The sequence below is a fragment of the Pongo abelii genome, chromosome 1 (genome assembly GCF_028885655.2).
Source record: "Pongo abelii isolate AG06213 chromosome 1, NHGRI_mPonAbe1-v2.0_pri, whole genome shotgun sequence".
In the NCBI taxonomy this organism is placed as follows: domain Eukaryota; kingdom Metazoa; phylum Chordata; class Mammalia; order Primates; family Hominidae; genus Pongo; species Pongo abelii.
The window spans coordinates 138,930,963-138,950,493 of NC_071985.2; the positions used below are offsets into that span (position 1 = coordinate 138,930,963).

A 19,531-nucleotide genomic window follows, 5' to 3' on the forward strand; every position below is an offset into this window, starting at 1 on the left:
ATATCTAATTAATCTGTAGCATGGAAAATCAGCTTCTGAAAATTGGCTGTTTGCACGGTCGTCTATTTACTTGGTAGAAAATCAAATTTTCCCTCAAATTAGCATTTTCTGGTAACTAGAGCTGCCCCATCTTCATCTGAGTGGTCTCCAAGTCAGCCGATAGCCTTGTGCTGTGGCAGCCATGCCTGGCTCTTGATGCTGTAGCCAAAAGCAGGCAAGGGATGGTGAGGCTGGTCCATTCCATGGGGAGGGACAAACTCACAGCTCTCAGATCATCTCAGGGCAGCCTTTGTTGGCAGAAATAGGTAGGCAGCCACCCTGAATAGGAGGAAGGCCTCTAGACTGGGTCAGGAGGCCTGGATTTGCATCCTAGTGGCAAGTGTGCATTCGTTTGCTAGGGCTGCCATAACAAAATACCACTAACTGGGCAGCTTAGACAACAGCCATTTATATCTCACAGCTCTGAAGGCTGGAAGTCCAAAATCAAGGTGTTGGCAGCGCCGTGCTCCCTCTGAAACCTGTAGGCGCTTGGGCACTCCTTGACTTGTAGATGCTTCCTGCTGATCCTTTGTCTGCACATGGCATTCTGCCTGTCTTACATGGCCATCTTATAAGGACACCAACTGGATTGGATTAGGTGCCTATCTTGCTCTCATGTGACCTCATCTCAACTAATCACATCTGCAATGACCCTGTTCCTAAACAAGGCCACATTATGAGGTACCTGGGGTTAGCACTCTGGTATCTTTTTTCTTGACAGCACTTCTGACACCAAATGTGTGTTTTGGGTTTTTCTTGTTGTTGTTTTGGCACTAACCAATTCTCCTATATTAATGGGTTGTCCAAGAATTCAATTGAATTCTGACACTATCCAGAATTCACACAGACTCCATGGGTTCAGTCCCACAAGGCTTCCCCCTCTTCAGATGCCAGCTGGAAATGTGGTGCCCAGGCTACCCACACTTTTGCCAAAGTCCTGTACTTACAATCACAGCTTTAAAATGAGGGATGCAGCTCAGGAACTGCCACATGGAAGAGAAGCACGGTATGGGGTCGGGGGCAGAGCTTCTATGCTCTCTCTAGATGCACCACCCTCCCAGCACCTCAAAGTGTTCAGCAACCCAGAGGCTCTCCAAATCTTGTTCAAGAGTTTTTATAACCCTATCTCCAGCTCCATACTCCCCCATTGGAGGTTGAGGGTTGGGACTGAAAGTTCCATTCTTCACATGTGTGGTCTTTCTGGTGACCAGTCCCCAGAAACTGCAGCTATCTTGGGGCTCTACCCTGAGTCACATCATTAGCATAAACTCAAGATGTGGTGGAGGAAGGGGCTTATTATGAATAAAAAAAGACACTCCTTTCTGCCAGGAAATTCCAAGGGTTTTAGGAGATCCATGCCCTGCACAGGAGCTGGGGACAAAGACCAAATATATTTTGTATTATGCCACAGACCCCAACATGTCTTTTTGGAGGGAGACCAAATTCAACCCGTGACAGTGACTTTGAACAAGACATTTGAACTTAGTCTGTTTTTTCTATCCTACTAGATTGTTGGAAACAGATATAATAGATGAAAATTAGCTGATTAAAATTGAAATTTGTGCATAATTCAAAAGTTTTATTTTAGCCAAGCTAAAGCTATCATTTATTCAACAGCTATTTACTGAGCAGCACCTGTGCATGAGGCTCAGCAGGGCCAGGTTCCGGGAATAGAGCGGTGGAGATAAAGATCCAGACCTGCCCCGAGGAATAGACAGTCCAGTGGCAGCAAAGGCCATGAAACATATGGCAACTCAAAAAAAGCCGAGAGCATGATTTTACAAAATCAACAGTTTGTAGGGAGCAGAACTTTCAAAGAGAACTGGACTAGAAATTTAGGAGTCTTTTTCTTGGAACCCTGGTGGATCCAGTAGAATGAGGGATGGGGGTGTAGGGTTAAAAACAGCGACATTAGAACTGGATTACCTGTGTTGGAATTCCTATATTTCTGTTTAACTATCTGTGACGGGGGGCAGATGGCTCAATCTCAGTGTGCCTCTGTTTCCTTTCTCACAAGAGTAATATTACTACCTATCTCCTGGGGTTGTTTTGAGGTTTAAATTATTTAACACATGGAAAGCGCTCACAGCAATGCCTGCCACAGAAAGAATATCCAGTACATCTTAGTGATGATCACCATTATTATTATCTGACTCCTGGAAAAGGACTTGATTTAATTCTCTCTTGAAATGTTTTCTTGGAAAACTGATGTCAACCAAGATTATTGGTCTTGCTGTTGCTTATAACACCCCAAAAACATGACTGTGTGGATAAAAATATTTTGGAAGGGGTAGTCTTTCTGGGAGCCTGAGAATAGCCATGTAACAATAACTACAAATATCTATAGTTACAATTTGAGGTTCAGGTAGATAAACTCTAGATCTTATAGAACTGCGGTAAGGTAGGATAGGGAGACTCCTTCGACCTTCTCTGTTTATTTGTCTCTATTTTTAGGAGACTATGGAACCCCACTTCCTTGGTACTTTCTTCTACAAGAGTCATATTGGCTTGGCGGTGAAGGTGAGTCCCTTAAAACACAAATCTTAATGTTTTAAATCAGCTCCTTGGGCTCTGTGCAAGATGTATATGGGTCACGGAGGCGGCCTTCTATGTAAACAGTGTGATTCCTGATGAGTCAGCTGCCTCCTGGGGCTCTGCGCCTTGATGGGCATTGCAGCGTCTGGGGGACCACCTTTCACGAGTTGCTGGGCCCTGTGTGATCATGAATGGCTCGTCATGGATGAAGCCCTGGGTCCTGTACACCTTGTCCAGTAGACTAAATTGCCCTATTTAAAAAAGGCCAAGCCACTTCAGGGTTCAAAGAACTTTTGCAGCTTTTCAGTATAAAGCAGAAATCCAGGGAATCATGAAGGAACCTTTCCATTCATCTCCCATTGCCTTCTTCATGCCTTTTTATTCTTCTCTGCCTTTTCAAAATATAAATTAGTTTATTCTCCCAAGATGAAGACTCCTCCTGGGGCTGAGGCGGGGCTGAGACAGAGCTGTTATCTTCAAGGCAATACCTCAGATTCTCCTGGTGTTCATCTTTCTTAGGGGTGGGGAAGAAGGCTGAAAGGGCATTTGCCCACAACACATCTTAGGTAAGAGGCACCTTTGCTACTGAACCAAACAGGAGGCCTAGCTAGAGAAAGTTCTAGAAGCAGGGAAAAGCACAGACTCTTTTGTGAGGTCTGAGAAAGCAAAGAAATTCCAGAGTGTAAGCGGGGCACTCCCCTAGAACTGAGGCACTCCCCTAGAACTGAAGTACTCTCCCATCTCTTTGTTGCTCACCTACCTGTTCTTTACTTTGTATTATTGGGCCTGGGCCAGGACTTATCCTGTAAGCACTGAGATCTTGTTTGTTTTCTCTGGGGGATTAGTCTAGGGCCTTTAAAACGCTTGGCCAGGTTTTTTTTTTTCTTTTTTTCTTTTGTTTTTTGCTTTTGTTTTCACTGGGTCAAACAAACAACACTTTAACAGCTCCGGATTTTTTCATTGTATTGACTTGTCTACCTGTAAACTTGTTAATTTTTTACTATAATAAAATTATCATATAATAAATGAAAAATTTCAACACAGGGGTGTATTCCTAGAATGTTTTTAATGTCAATGAATATCAGGGCTTGTGGGCATTTTATTTTTCTCTACAATCCCAATAGATACTCTGCCTCTTAAGAAAAAAAGAAATCATAAGGAAAATATGCTCCTTCAAAAGTGAATCACAAATATGTTTGCCAACGGAAGGCAAATATTTTTCACCTGTCTCATAGGCTGGACTGAAATGGATTTCTAAAACTCTCTAAAACCAGAAAAGAGCTGAGTGTTTCCACCCAACCTCCCTCCTTTCACGGATTAAAAAATAAAAAATGAAGCCCAGGAGACATCCAGTGTCTTCTGCTATTGGTCACTTGGGACAAAATCTGGAACTTGCACATACATTGCCTGGCAGGAAACTCATTCCAGTGATTAAACTCTTCAGGAGGATGTTTCCTCTTGCTATTTCATTACCTATTTGTGCAGTTTGATAGCTAGTAAAGTGATCAAAGGAACTGTGGGGAATAGATTCAAAAATCCTTCAGGAAGCAGAAATAGAAGAACAGTACTAGAGGCAGCAGGTCCCTGACCACCAGGCCCACTACCTGCTGCTCCAGCCCACATCCTGCACGTTTTCAGAGGGCGGGGGACAGAGGGGACCTGGGTGGCTGTTGCATTGAGAAATCTCGCCCTGCTCCTGTATGTGCACTTGAGGCCGAGAGCCCTTGGATGCCTGGTGACAGTGGTTTCCTCCTGCCCCTGTCTTCCTCTCTGGCAGACTGACTGGCCCTTCTGCTTTTCTTCCCCTTCCAGGATGTCCTGATGTCTTTTTAAACCAAATGCCAAGTTTGCCAAAAAGTGTCTCTGTGTGTGTGTGTGTGCAATGCGTGTGTTTATACCACAATTCACAATTTGTCCAGGCTTGTATTAATACCGTCACCAGGATCAACCCTGGTGTTAATTCCAAGATACTTAAATGCCCATCTAGGTGAATTTCTCAGGTAAACCATTTATTCAAGCTGTAGTTTAAGCTGGCTGCCCGTCATAGCACTTTGAATAGACTTTGTTTTTGTTTTTGTTTTTTGAGACAGAGTCTCACTCTGTCGCCCAGGCTGGAGTGCAGTGGTGCTGTCTCGGCTCACTGCAACCTCCGCCTTCCGGGTTCAAGCGATTCTCCTGCGTCAGCCTCCTGAGTAGCTGGGATTACAGGTGAGCGCCAGCACACCCGGCTGATTTTCGTATTTTTAGTAGATACGGGGTTTCACCATGTTGGTCAGACTGCTCTCGAACTCCTGACCTCATGATCCGCCTGCATTGGCCTCCCAAAGTGCTGGGATTACAGGCATGAGCTACCACGTCCGGCCCCTGAATAGACTTTTACTCAAGGTTCGCCATGACTTTCACATGTTTTGGATTAGAGTAAAATGTGCCAGTGGTGGGCTAAAGAAAGTTAACTCATTTCAAATTCAAACCTGGTTTTCTTAATTTTTTTTAAATCACAATTTCTGAAACTGTGGGCTCCTCCTGGCACATTGAGAGGAGGAGGTGAAACTCTCCAAGTCTGAAGCTCCTGTTACAAATCTTCCTCTGGCAAAGATTGTGTGATCAGGCTTGAGTACCTCACAGTCCTAAAGCAGGTCAGAGGCTGGCCAGGAAACTCATTTGCTCCCTGTACCTCTCCCCTCCTTTCCTGCCTTTGCTGGTTCTCAGCGCCCGGTGGTAGAGTAACACTGGCTTCTGATTGGTGCAGGGTGTTCAACCAGAGAAGAAAGAGCCCTGGAAAAGACCGAGCCCCTAACAGAGGAAACGGAGGATCCAGAGCACCCAGAAGGAATACACGGTAAAACCCCAATAAAGAATACACAGCAGAGGCGAGGAAAAGGCGTTAAGCACTGCAGAGGGCCAGAGCAAAACATCTCATGGCAAAGGTGGAAAGAAGCCTAGGAAACTGACTCTCTCTGTTGACAAGTGTTAAACCAGATCCCTTCTCAGAGATCCATCTGCATGTGTGTGGAATAAATGGTTCAGCCCAGACATTAGCGCATATTTCCTGGAGAAAGCAAATACCAACTATGTAGTGTGCCTGTGCCCTTGTTAGGCAAATCCCAAGTGAGTTGCACAAATGTGCTGACTTCCGAGGATTTAGCAAGAACAATAACTTTGGTCACTGGGACTTAAAGCGGATATGAGCTATAAGGAAAGACAAAAATAAATGCTTCTGTGTCCAGGGGGAAAGAGACTCCAGGGGAGCTGACTACACTTCACTTACGGCTTACAAATCTAGAAGGCCATTCATTGAAACCATCAGAAGCCTTTCCTGACAGTGGAAGTTACCTAATCATCCCTAAACTGATGACCCAGATTTACAAGTTTTGTTTTCCTGGCTTTTGCTGCCCTCATCTTCTCTCTTAAACTAGTTCTGTATTTCTCCCAAGGCTTTTCATTCCCTAAGCATATGCATTTCTCTGTGGCCAAAATGCTCTGGGTTTAGACAGGCAGCACAGTCCCTGGGCTCTGCCTGACAGGGCAGGAGAGGGTCTGGCCTTTATCCCTCCAGCCCACCCCAGGGGCCATTTCACAAAACTAAAGCCAGAGACCTGCAGCCCTCCCAGAGTTAGACTGCAGTACACCGTGCCTCTGGGAAGATCCTCCTCCCACGGTGGAAAGTCTAAGCTGAAATCAGGAGGCTGGGGACTGGTTACACCTCAGTTGCAGGCAAGGCCAGGAGGCACACGTAGAAGAAACAGTGGACTTTTTCCCCCTAGGGAAACGAATGCTTAGAGCTACAGTATTAAGATGACAAATTAAGGTGTGCCATATAGGGTGAAATGAAGCCGGGAGAGACGGGAGGTCAGGGAGAAGTGACAGCACTCGGTGAGGGTCTGCACTGGAGCGGGCATGGGAGGAGGAAGGAGGGGAGTGGGGTTTGAGGGATGGTGATGAGGAAGCGTGGACTGCCCTACCCACCTATTGGAAAACTCTGGGAGTTCTGAGGAGCAAGAAGCTTTAGTCAAAGTCAAGTCAAAGATTCAAGCCAAGGTGACTAAGAGAATGGTGGTCCAGAAAAAGTCATGGGAGAATCTGAAGGCAGATGTTGTTTTGGGAAGATGAAGAACCTAAGCCGCTTCCAGAAATTCATGAGGAAATGCCCCGTGGACTGTTGGCAATGAGGGCCTAGGACCAAGGTTGAGCTTGGGGCCAACTCTCCCTATAGACAGTGAGTGCATTCTGAGAAGCATGAGCTCTGAGTTCAAATCCCAACTCTGCCACTCATGCCTATGTGTCCTTAATAGGACGCTTGATGTCTCTGTGTCTAAGGTTTCCTGGACTATGGAAATGAGCCTAATAAATGTCTATCCCTTAGGACCAGTATAAGAATACATTGAGGTAATTTGTGTAAAGCAGTCGAAGCAGTGCCTGGCATATAGGAGGTACTGTATAAATGTTTGATGCTAGTATTACTATTATTATTCTGGAGTCTTCCTTGCAATGGTGATAGCTGAAGCCACAGGGGCAGGTGATGTTACAGGCAGAATACAAGGGCCTGGAGAAAGAGCCCTGGGGCCATGTAATTAGGCATTATGTTTACATCATGTTCATTTTTTTTCCTCCAAGACTCTTTCTTTGAACGTGAGCATCCAGGGTGGGTTCCTGGGGTATGCGTGAAGAATCTGGTAAAGATTTTTGAGCCCTATGGCCGGCCAGCTGTGGACCGTCTGAACATCACCTTCTATGAGAACCAGATCACCGCATTCCTTGGCCACAACGGAGCTGGGAAAACTACCACCTTGTGAGTCTTCCAGCAGAGAAGCTGGCTGCCATGCTAGCCTGTCATTTCCTGGCTTAGTCTTTCCCTATCAGCGGCTGTCTACTCTTTCCCACAAATTTTAATGACAAATATTTGCAGCCCCAAGAATGTGTAAAAGCTTTCTGCAGTATTCAAAGCTCACTCATATGTATTCTCTTGAGGGGGAGGTAGAATACGTTTATTGCCCCTTTTGTGTGCTGGGGAAGTGGACATTCATTCAGAGAGTTGAAGTGACTTTCCTGAAGCCACCGAGTTGTCATGGCTCAGCGGGGGCAAAAGCCAGGCACCACAGTTGCCTCTTGTTTCTCACACCTTGAGTCTTTCCCCCCATCCCAACAGTCCATGGTGGTGATCAAGTCATGGCCACTGTCATCATGTGCATGGAGGCTGTAGAGTCCTCCTATTTCCTTTCTCTTTTCTTTTCTTTCTTTCTTTCTTTTTTTTTTTTTTTTTTTTTTTGAGACAGTGTCTTACTTCGTTACCCATGCTGGAGGGCAGTAGTGCGATCTTGGCTCACTGCAACCTCCACCTCCCAGGATCAAGCGATTCTCCCACCTCAGCCTCCCAAGTAGGTGGGACTACAGGTGCATACCACCACGCCCAGCTAATTTTTGTATTTTTTTTTTTTTTTTTTTTTTTTTAGTAGAGACAGGGTTTCACCATGTTGGCCAGGCTGGTCTCGAACTCCTGACCTCAGGTGATCTGCCCGCCTCAGCTTCCCAAAGTGCTGGGATTACAGGCATGAGCCACCGCACCAGGCGGAGTCCTGCTATTTTCAAGGAACATTCCTTTTTACCAATCATTAGGCAGGCTTCAACATCAGCTGATGAGGGTTAGTGGTAGTTCTGGAGAAAGTGAAAAAAAAAATCAGTCTCTAGAGGGGCTTGTGGAGTAACCGCCTGGTAACAGAAGGTCAGGGAAGGGAAGGCGAAGGGCTCTGCGTGGATCTCTCAGCTCCGCAGGCGCCCCACTCTCCTCCAAGGGACCCGAGCGCCATCTGCTGAGAGGAGAACACAGCCTGCCGTGGTTTCCCAAGGAGCAGCAGACACGGACCTCGCAGGGGGCAGCGAATCCACGTGACACAGTCTTCAAGTCTTTTGGAGAGCCCCAGGAAGGAACAACAGCGTGTACACCCTGTGATGGAATGTTCTCTAGGGCGGTTCAGTGTGAATGGAATGTGGGGCCAGTGCCATTCTAATTGGTTCTGTTTCCCTCTAGTGGTTGATCCGCAGAGATTTCGGCTTCTCCATCAGGACAAGTTCAGATAGCCTGAGATGGTATCAGAACTCAGGGGCAGAGCTGGATGTGGCGGCCCTACATCCATCTGCTTTCTCTCCTTGCTAACTGATATGGTCAGAGAACTGGAAGCAAATTCCAGGACCCCAGGGCTCTGCAAAGGCAAACACATTACTTCATCGGCTGCTGATATGCAACTTCCCCCGGGGGTTAAAACAATGTTTAATACTAACAGTAATAATATTTTTGAGTTTTACTTTATGCTGGCTCTGTTCTAATGTTGTAAGTGTATTAACTCATTTAAGCCTTACAACAACCTAAGGACATGGGAGTCATAGTTCCCATTTAAAAAAAAAAAAAAAAAGGCCCACCATTGCTCTCAGGCTTTTTATGTTTTGGATCCAAAGCTAATATTGGTGGTGGTAATTCCCATGCCTGGCTTCGATCAATTAATCAGCAAATGCCTAGGACTGCTTAGGGTTCTGGCCTTCATCAAGACCTTACCCAGGCTTTATGATGATGACACCTGGCTTTTCAATAGCCATGACTGCTCACCCAGGAGGCAAAGCCTTGAGTCATGCACCAAACACCTTTTATTGATCCTCTCCAACACCAGGCTCCGTGATGGCTAAGCTGGGGACATCTGTGACTGCACGTGAACATTTTGAGGTTGGGAATCCCAAAGGCCCTCGGCATTGGCCTGGGAGCACCAGGAAATAAGTAGAAGCAGAGAAAGATGGCAGAGGTGACCCTCTGCATTAGGGCCTGGATGTACACGCTGGTGCTAAGGGGGCCCCACAGCTAATAGCGGTTTGAGTTTGATTGACAGCCCCAGGCAGGAATCCCAGTGAGAATTCTCACTGAACCTGGTGTGGGGGTGGCCCTCCTAAGGCATGTTGCTAAAGGCCATCTCTTCTGCCACTGACTCCTGTGTTCTGCAGGTCCATCCTGACGGGTCTGTTGCCACCAACCTCTGGGAGTGTGCTCGTTGGGGGAAGGGACATTGAAACCAGCCTGGATGCAGTCCGGCAGAGCCTTGGCATGTGTCCACAGCACAACATCCTGTTCCACCAGTAAGCAACACAGGAACTGAGACCTTCCCATCCCCTCTCCTCACCTTTGCCCCCAACACACTTTTCTAGAGCCCAGCTCAGGGGTGCCAGGCCTGAGCACAGGCAGAGATACAGACTCTTATTTGGTTTCCTCCATGTTTAAAGTCCTTTGTCCTACTTGCAGTGAGAATTGTCCCTGAGAATATGGGACTCTGCCTCTGCTGCTCAGAGCTGAGGGCTCCCCCCTCAGAAGGGTGAGGCTGCCTTTGCTCTGACAGAGCAGCTGATCAATCCACGAGCCCCTTGTGCAGTGCTGAAGTACTTCCTCTCTGGGACCAAAGACAGGAGGACCATTGTTCCTTTTTCCTGTTGAAGCCATGGCCTGAAAGGCAAACTTTTCAGGGGGCTTTTCAGTTACTTTTTTTCCCCAATAAGATATCTTTTATTTCTTATCTAAGAAGCTATGCATAGTCATTGTGAAAGAAAAAAAGGAAGGGAGGAAGGAAGGAAGGGAGGGAGGGAGGGAAGAAGAAGGAAGGGAGGGAGGAAGGAAGGAAGGAAGGAAGGAAGGAAGGAAGGGGGGAGGGAGGGGAGAAGGAAGGGAACAGGAGGGAGGAAAGGGAAGGGGAAGGAGGAAGGAAAGGGAAGGAGGGAGGAAGGAAATATAGGTAAACAAAAAATTGAAAATAAAAGTCACCTGTAATTTCACTACTCAGAGATAACCGCTGTTAACACATTGGTATATAACTTTTTAGAACTTTCTCCTATACATGTATAGATAGATAAACACATATACTTCAAAATCATAAAGAATAGTAAAACTATGCATACAATTTTATAACCTGACATTTTTTTCAAAAAAAAGGATTGCTTTTTTAAACATAAGATATCATGAACATCTTTCATGTCATTACATATTCTTCTACAAAATAATATTTAATGTTTACAGACTATTCCATTGTATGAATGAACTATGTAAGCCATCCTCTTATTAGATATTTAAGCAGGGTCTGCTATTTTTGTATTGTATCATAAACACCACCACAGTGAGCATCTTGATTGCCAAATCAAGAATACTTGTCCTCAATTATTTCTGTAAGATCGGCTGCTAGAAGTGGAAGTGCTAAGCCATTGCTTTTCTCGTTGTCCCATCCTCCTAGCCTCACGGTGGCTGAGCACATGCTGTTCTATGCCCAGCTGAAAGGAAAGTCCCGGGAGGAGGCCCAGCTGGAGATGGAAGCCATGTTGGAGGACACAGGCCTCCACCACAAGCGGAATGAAGAGGCTCAGGACCTATCAGGTGCTCGGAGTTGCATGGAGACAGGGCCACAGATGGTAAATCCATGGCTCCCCAGTGCACCCAGGAGGCGGGGGAGGCTTGGAGCAGGGGAGCCTCTAAGGGTGGGAACACCTCTGTGAAGTTACCCCAAAAATCTAAGAGCAGCCCCCAGATCATTTTCCCTGCAGAGCACTGTCTCACAGCAGCCTGGGTTTTATTTGTCCTGAGGTTGACGTGTTTGAACAGTCTTCAAAAGGTCTGATCCGAGGACGCGAGAGTTGCCCTTTCTGCATTTACAAAGCCTGAACAGTATTAGGGCTTTGAACGCTATAAACATCTAAGAGGCAGCATCAAACCACTGCTGGGTTAAGGTACCCCCACAATGCCACTGGCCCTGGGCCTTTCTCTTCCCCACCCTCCACAGCCCCTTAACTCTCCCTTCCTTCTTGTGCCTCCAGGTGGCATGCAGAGAAAGCTGTCGGTCGCCATTGCCTTTGTGGGAGATGCCAAGGTGGTGATTCTGGACGAACCCACCTCTGGGGTGGACCCTTACTCGAGACGCTCGATCTGGGACCTGCTACTGAAGTATCGCTCAGGTAACAGCCACTGCTCAGTCTCCTGGGCTCTCACTGCAGCCCTAGCTGTGGTCCCCACTCTCTCACCCGGCATTTTGTAGCTGAGTACAGGAACCACAATGACTACGCTCAGAAGGGGGTTTATCAGTGACTTGGTGAATCTAAGTTCCAGCTAAAGCCTCCTGAGGTTTTTACAAATATAAACAGAGAATCATTGATGAGGCAACCTACTTCCCAAAATATTTTGGAAAATTCTCTTGACCTGCAGCCCTTCTGTCTGGAATAATGGATGCTACTCTCTAGGTGAATGTCCTCTCTGACCATGGGGACCCAGGTCACCTGCAAACATGCCTAGAAGCTCCATTGCTGTCAGATGACCACTCAGGACAAGTGTGAGGGTGACCTGCTGGGCATTCAGTGCTTCAGAGGAAGGCCACAGATGGAAGTGGCTCCTCTGTCATGGCACCTCTCAGACAAGGGGCTCAGATCAGAAGAGACAGCAGGCAGAGCTGAGTGCCCATAGAGGTAACAGCACGGTTCAACCCCGTGGTCGAGCCAGAGCTTTCCCCCTTGCTCTACTCACACAGCGTTGCCCCGTGCCTTTCTCTGAGGGTTTGTCATCCTGGAATCCTCATTGCTGTTTTCCTTTTCTTTTTTTTTTTTCTTTTTTTGAGACAGAATCTCGCTCTGTCGCCCAGGCTGGAGTGCAGTGGCGCAATCTCCGCTCACTGCAAGCTCCGCCTGCCAGGTTCATGCCATTCTCCTGCCTCAGCCTCCTGAGTAGCTGGGACTACAGGCGCCCGCCACCATGCCCAGCTAATTGTTTTTGTATTTTTAGTAGAGACGGTGTTTCACCGTGTTAGCCAGGATGGTCTTGATCTCCCGACCTCAGGTGATCCGCCTGCCTCGGCCTCCCAAAATGCTGGGATTACAGGCGTGAGCTACTGTGCCCGGCCTGCTGTTTTCTTTTAATGACATCTCCAGTTAGTGAGAGTATGCACGTGTGTGTTCTTTATGAAGATTATAAATCCAGAGCTTAATGATCCAGAAAATGTACATATGAAACTCCCTAGATGCTGACCATAATACGTGAGCCCCTAATATAGAGATTTATTTGAATCAGATCCTATGCTGGATACAGAGACACTGTGTGTGGCAATGCTTTACAGTATATAGGATGCTATGAAATGTTAGTTATTATCGTCCTAATATCCTGGAATTTGCTGCTGAATTAGTTCCCTTGGGTTTTTTTTTAGTTAACTCCTGATTTTTGCAACTATATAGCCAGGAAATTGCTGTACACCCTTTACCAACCATGCCCAACCCAGGGTAGGCCTGGTGATTGCCCTGGCCCCTACCTTGCAGGCAGAACCATCATCATGTCCACTCACCACATGGACGAGGCCGACCTCCTTGGGGACCGCATTGCCATCATTGCCCAGGGAAGGCTCTACTGCTCAGGCACCCCGCTCTTCCTGAAGAACTGCTTTGGCACGGGCTTGTACTTAACCTTGGTGCGCAAGATGAAAAACATCCAGAGCCAAAGGAAAGGCAGTGAGGTAGGTGTCTGCCCAGGGAAGGACCCTGGCCTGGGTGAGAAGGAGCACACAACACAGGGCTGCCACTCCAGACATGGCTACTCACACAGGCTCTCGCCATCAGAATCAGTGTCTTTGTTCTGGGACCATTTGCAGAAGATTTCGATGAACACATTCTGAAGACTCCTCCTACAGAGATGCTTTAGCCAAAATGAAACAACTAGCTTTAAATGGTCTGCAAGTATTACTTGCCAGATTACACACCAGTTTGGTGCTGTTTGGTGCAACATAGAAGTGAGTGTCTTATTCTGTAAGGTTAGGCTGTTTTAAGAGCAATTGTTTAAGCTTCGTTCTTTTTTCATTTCGACATTAATATTCCCTAATTAAACCTGAATTTCAGTGGTAAGTGAAAACTAAGAAGAGGCCTCCTTGGGTGCTATAACATAAAAATGATGAAGCCAAAAAATACCAACCAGCAGAGACCACTTCAGCACATCAGGAGACCCAGTTTTATGTCTGTGCTGCAAAGTGAACAAACTGTGTCATCCTAGGCAAATTATTTAATTCCTCCTTTTTTTTAGTATTTTTTTCTTCTTCACATGGAAAATGAAGCTAATGACCTCTGCTTCTGCTTCTTAGGGATGTGAGGATAAATGAGATAAAGTATTATAAATGTGCTCTGGGCTTCTTAAGAACAGGCGTTGCTCACATTCAAATGGTCACGATTATGATATGGCAGCATTATTTATGCCTTTGGTTTAAGTGTCTGGCTGCTGCTGGGGTTTCCTGTGTCCATCCACGGGGAGGGAGGCACAGAATGTCTCCCACAGGCAGAACCTACAGCTGCCACATAATTGATGACAAGCCAAAGGGACCCTTGGAGGTTCTGCTTCTCTCTGTGTGTGACTCACACACTCTCTAGGATAAAATCAAGCGACTACACCCTCAAAATGCTCAGATGAATTAACAGATTAAACAGTGAAGAAAAAAATGTGTTGACTACACTTGGCAGTGAGAAATAAATAAAGCAGGCGGTGACAGCAGCTGGCATCAGGGAGAAGCTGTCATGGAAGGGATGTGCATCTTGTCAGTCATCCCGTCCGTCTGTTGCAGGGGACCTGCAGCTGCTCATCTAAGGGTTTCTCCACCACGTGTCCAGCCCACTTCGATGACCTAACTCCAGAACAAGTCCTGGATGGTAAGGACTGGACGGGCCATACTTGGGTTCCTGTCTGGCAGCCATCTCTCAGTATTGCTGGGTGTGTCCTGTTGTGATGCTTTTTAATGGGAGCAAAGAGAACACTGTGTACTTCTGAAGGTCACACAGTTGTTCTTTCACTTTGAGCTTCTTTCTCCTCTTCCTTCTTCCTTCATTCCCAAAGCAATTTTAAAAGTCATGCACCTAAAGACGCTTTCCCTTTAATGAGGAATAGATGGACACAGCTTCCCCTAGATCTGACTTTCCGGAATAAAGGCAGGAATATAATGAAACTAATATAGTGATGTGAAAAGGCCTCACCTATTCTGTATGAGTGTGAAGAGTGAAACTTTCGTGAATTGTTGTCTTGGTTCATTTTCTGGATGGGCCATACTTGGCTCTTACCCTTAGTAAGCCTTCATTCCTGGGGTCCCCCTGCCCTGGCTCCAGGCCACATTCCTTAGTGTCTGGGGAGAGCTTCTTCTACATGTGTGCCATGGCGCCCTCTAGTGGAAGCATGGTGATGTACGGCTCTTCCAGTGAACTTGTGGAGTCAGAGATTGCATGTGAGGATGGCAAGTCTGGAAATAGCATTCACCCCTGTTACACTCCTGATTCTCCCCTCAGCTTCCCAATTTCCCAGTGATTCTCCCTTTAATTAGGATGCACTGAAGCTCTCAGGGGTGCCCCCATCTCCAGGGAGCTGCAGTGGAGAGGCTATCCCCTCTCTATGTGAGAGAATATGTGACAAGCGTATTCCCATACAGGAGCAAAACTAAACTTATGTACTGATGCAGGTTAATGAATGGGGAAAGTATCTGCTTATCAAAGAAAAGGCATATTTTTCTATTTAGCACAAACTTTTTCAAATGTTAAGAATTTACTAACTGAAATCTGGTGAAGCAAGAGAACTGGGCAATATTTGTGTTGTCCGATCATTACAACTGGAGGGAACATGCCCAGAGAGGCATCATCACTGTTCATGCACCTGCCCTCTCTTTACACTGAGAGACCCAGTGATGAACAGAAAACATCTTTTTAGGATGACATTTCTGGGTCTTTCTCCTAGCCTGCCTTGCTGTGGGTACCTATCTCCCTGTTCTCTGAACCTTGGTCAAGAAGTTTATATTTGTTCCAAATTGATACTAATATGTTAAGTTACTGTGATTTGCCAAAATCAGGTTGGAAACAGGGCCTGTGTGACTGAATGATTCTTTTTTTAAAATTACTTTATTTCTAAATAAAGGTTTTCTTTGTATAGAATAGGGATGCTGTGAATGGTGGGAAATGCAGTAAATAGTTATGCCCCAAATAAGAAAGGGAAAATCATTTGAATCCCCAGTTAGCTCCTTGAAAGTCTTTTAACTCAAACACATCCACATACCACACACACACTCACAGACCTCCCTCCCAGATGCCCAAAGCCCTGCTGACCTACAGAGCTACTTCTGGAAAGGCTGACACATGCCTAAGACACAATTCCTGGGAATCCAGCAGCTTTGAGTTCAATTTCCTTCCTAAAAGAACAATGAATATGACCCCTGGAGCGCTATCAGGGCAGAGCTGCTTCCTTAACGTAAAGGACTCTCCAGCCTCCGTATGAAGTCATCCCAGAGCTAAAGACAATCAAGTCCAACTTGCAGATTTGACATAAATCAAGACTTCCAATCCAGCTAGGCAGAAGGATTTTGGTTGAAAACCATGAAATCCCTTCATATGGATCATTTTTTAAACAACAAAAAAAGAAAAGAACCTACTGGGTGTCCCCGACTCTGAGAGCTGCTTTCTGAAGAGTCATGTTTTGAGTCCTGGAATCCCTCTCCCTTTGACCTGCCTCTCAAGACAATGTGTGAGAGAACTCTCTCTTCAAGTGCATGCAAGTGAGGTTTTTACAGTTAGATTTTTAATTTTAAAGTAATACACACTTATACATAAAATTCAATTCTGACTGTATACATGTGTCAGATAAACAGTTGATACCTGACACTTGTTCACAGTCTATGATACGCACCCCATATCCTACCCTCTCCCCCAGCCTCTCTCCGTGGCTTCTCAACTCCCCCTCTGCATTTCCTGTGAGCTGAGGATTCAGTTTTGTTCGTGGAGGCAGGTGCAATCCCAAGAGAAACTGTGCAATCTGCTGAGAAGTTAGAGTAGGCATGTGTGTGTGATTTAGGGAAGGCACTTCTCACTCAGCTTGGTCACCGGTTCCAGGTTTGTGTCTTGGGCAAGTCCCCCATACCTGGGGACAGACCAGAAAAATGAAAACAACTTTGACTTAGCCCTCAAGTTTTCAGTGAATGAGAATGAAAAACAACCATGAGTAAGAGATTTCCTACCGAGATGATGTACAGGATAATAATAGCAGCCAGCACCCACCTATGTGCCAGGTATTTCTCTAACTGCTTTGTGTAGTTTAACTCATCCAATCCTCAAAAACAACAATGAAGTGGATATCAGTATTTTCCCCTTTTCACAGATGAGGAAACTCAAGTGTGACCCACCCAACGTAACACAGCTTGAGGGGACAGAGCATTTGGTTGAACAGAGGAGGAACTGGCACAGGAAAGTTGCATGATCCCCCCACCAACCTCTGCCCCCAGGTTGCACAGCTAGCTAGTCGGGAGGACTTTGCTTCCATTTCCCTCTGCCCCTCAATGATGATCTCAGGGCCAACTAAGCTAAAAACAGACTTGATGGAGCATCAGTCCTCTGAAAGAGTCACTGCCAAGATACAAAATACCTCTTCCTCAAAAGGGAAGTGGAGAGAAGTAGGAAACCTGGGTAACCTCACAGTCTTCCAGGTTCTGGAAAACAGAGCTGGCATCAGTCTTTTTTCTTGTCCTAGGGGATGTAAATGAGCTGATGGATGTAGTTCTCCACCATGTTCCAGAGGCAAAGCTGGTGGAGTGCATTGGTCAAGAACTTATCTTCCTTCTTCCAAATAAGAACTTCAAGCACAGAGCATATGCCAGCCTTTTCAGAGAGCTGGAGGAGACACTGGCTGACCTTGGTCTCAGCAGTTTTGGAATTTCTGACACTCCCCTGGAAGAGGTAAAGTAGAGATTCCAGCTGGTTTCTGTCAAGTGCCAGAAGTGGCGGTTCTTTGAAAAAGTCTAACATTAGAGCAAAGTTTTGTAAAAGCAAAAAGCCATTGTTCCCCACCCAAGCATAGCAACTATCTTTATTTTTGGCATAGTTCCCCATCTCTGCATGCGTACAAATTTTATGTACTTGTGGTTACTGTGTGTTTACGTTTTTGTATTTATAGAAGATGATGTTCTTAGATAAAGTCATAATGTATTTTCTTCCCATTATGAAGCAATACCCAACAAAATGGAGCTTGGGTTAGATTTTTCTGAGAATAAGAATGACTAAACAAAATTCTCTCTTTTTTACTTCTTGACAGATTTTTCTGAAGGTCACGGAGGATTCTGATTCAGGACCTCTGTTTGCCGGTATGGTGCTAGAGCCTGTGGCTTGTTCCCTTCCTCGCCTCCCTCCCAAGTTCTGTCTTGAAAGTCTAAGGGGCCGGGCGCAGTGGCTCACGCCTGTAATCTCAGCAATTTGGGAGGTCGAAGCAGATGGATCACCTGAGTTCGAGACCAGCCTGCCCAACATGGTGAAACCCCATCTCTACTAAAAAAACAAAAATTACCCAGGCATGGTGGTGTGCACCTGTAATTCCAGCTACTTGGGAGGCTGAGGCAGGAGAATCACTTGAACTTGGGAGGCAGAGGTTGCAGTGAGCAGAGATTGTGCCACTGAACTGCAGCCTGAGTGACAAGAGCAAAACCCAACTCAAAAAAAAAAAAAAAAAAAACAGTCTAAGGAAAAAGTCATGAAACAACAAAGCAGGCAAATACTCCTCCATAGTCTCTGACTCCCCAGTAGTAGGCATTTTGCATCCTAGATGGCTTTGAGTGATAAAGGAGTAACAGACTGAGTTAGGTCTGGGTGGCGACACTTTGGATAAATGAGGATTCTTATGGAGGTCAGGTTGGTAGGTTAATCCCTCAGCTCCTCATGCTTTATCCCCAGTCTCTTGTTCCTGCCACGTCATCATCCTCATCTCCTCTTGTCGTCTCCACCAGGCCTCTGATCCATCGCTGTCTGCATGAGTGACAGCTGGCGGAGTCCTTAGTATTTATCAAACACAACTCAGATGGCAGTCTCCTGGCCCCTTTGAGATCAATCATTTGGAACCTTTATTTAGTGGTCCATGGGCTTTGAAAACATGGGGACCAAAATTCCTGTGGATTCTAGAAGTCTCTTTTCTACATGTGTCAGCCTGGGCACCAACTATCTCCTTCCATGAACTTTTATCAAACCCACAGCCACACAAAGCATCTGTGAGTGTAGCAGAGTTTACAGCAGAGGGTGGAGGGTGGGGAGATAGATGTGTGGAAGGGTTACCTGCCACACAAACAGAAACCACTTCTGATAGAACACGAGGCGTCCACCCACACTGTAAAATCCTCCCCTGGTACAGGCAAAGCTTTGCAGCGATTCTCCTTTGCTGCCCCTGGGCTCCTAAAACCTCCTAAACCACCAGTTACCTCCTTCTTTCCAGTGTGGCATATTTCAGTGTTTTCCTGTTGGAGTGTTTCCTCTCTATGGGGATTCTGGAATCAGCTCTTAAGATAACTTGGTTTTCATCTTTCTTCATAAGTGATCCCAAACATCTATCTACTATGCCTAGAACTACCAATGGACACATATACCAGCCCAGATATGCTTCAGCCCATCCCAGTATGTCACGTGGTGGCCAAAAGATGTAGTCGTCCTGGCAGAGTGGGGGTGGGGCAGGAAGCAGTCCTCTCCAGGGGACAGCAGTAATTCACCACAGAACCCAAGTTTCTTTCAAGCTCTGATGACACAGAAATTGAATAATCTCAGCTCACCCAATGTCAAAGACTCATATTAACCAAGACCAGAATGAGAATATGCTAATTTATATCAGAAGCTTTGCTGGATTCAAGAGTTAGGGCCTTTTACCTGTGCAGAATATTCCTTCTTGATAAATAGGCCCTCTCAGGAGAATAAATTACACATCAGAGGACTGTTTAGTCAGCATAGGCATAGAACAGGATGTTCCGAAGATACAGTCAAGGGGAGTGGGTAAGAATGTAGCCTCTGGAGTGAGGTCGACCAAACATCAAACCTGAGCTTCATAATTTGCAAACTAACTGGCTTTGGGTAAGTACTTAGCCTCTTTGTACCTGTTTCCCCTTCTGCAAAATGGAGATAATAATAGCATCTACCTGTAGCG

At 46.0% G+C, this 19,531-nt stretch overlaps 1 protein-coding gene across 1 annotated transcript in view; it reads left to right on the plus strand.

The window, feature by feature from the left end:
• Positions 1–19,531, plus strand: part of ABCA4 (ATP binding cassette subfamily A member 4) — a 127,042-nt gene that overhangs the window by 65,636 nt on the left and 41,875 nt on the right. Inside the window, exons 17-26 of the mRNA XM_024250602.3 lie at positions 2,494–2,559; positions 5,324–5,413; positions 7,189–7,363; positions 9,559–9,690; positions 10,830–10,969; positions 11,407–11,544; positions 12,889–13,082; positions 14,175–14,259; positions 17,108–17,313; positions 17,669–17,717. Coding sequence (XP_024106370.2) covers positions 2,494–2,559; positions 5,324–5,413; positions 7,189–7,363; positions 9,559–9,690; positions 10,830–10,969; positions 11,407–11,544; positions 12,889–13,082; positions 14,175–14,259; positions 17,108–17,313; positions 17,669–17,717 — 1,275 coding nt within the window. The remainder of the gene's footprint in view (positions 1–2,493; positions 2,560–5,323; positions 5,414–7,188; positions 7,364–9,558; positions 9,691–10,829; positions 10,970–11,406; positions 11,545–12,888; positions 13,083–14,174; positions 14,260–17,107; positions 17,314–17,668; positions 17,718–19,531) is intronic.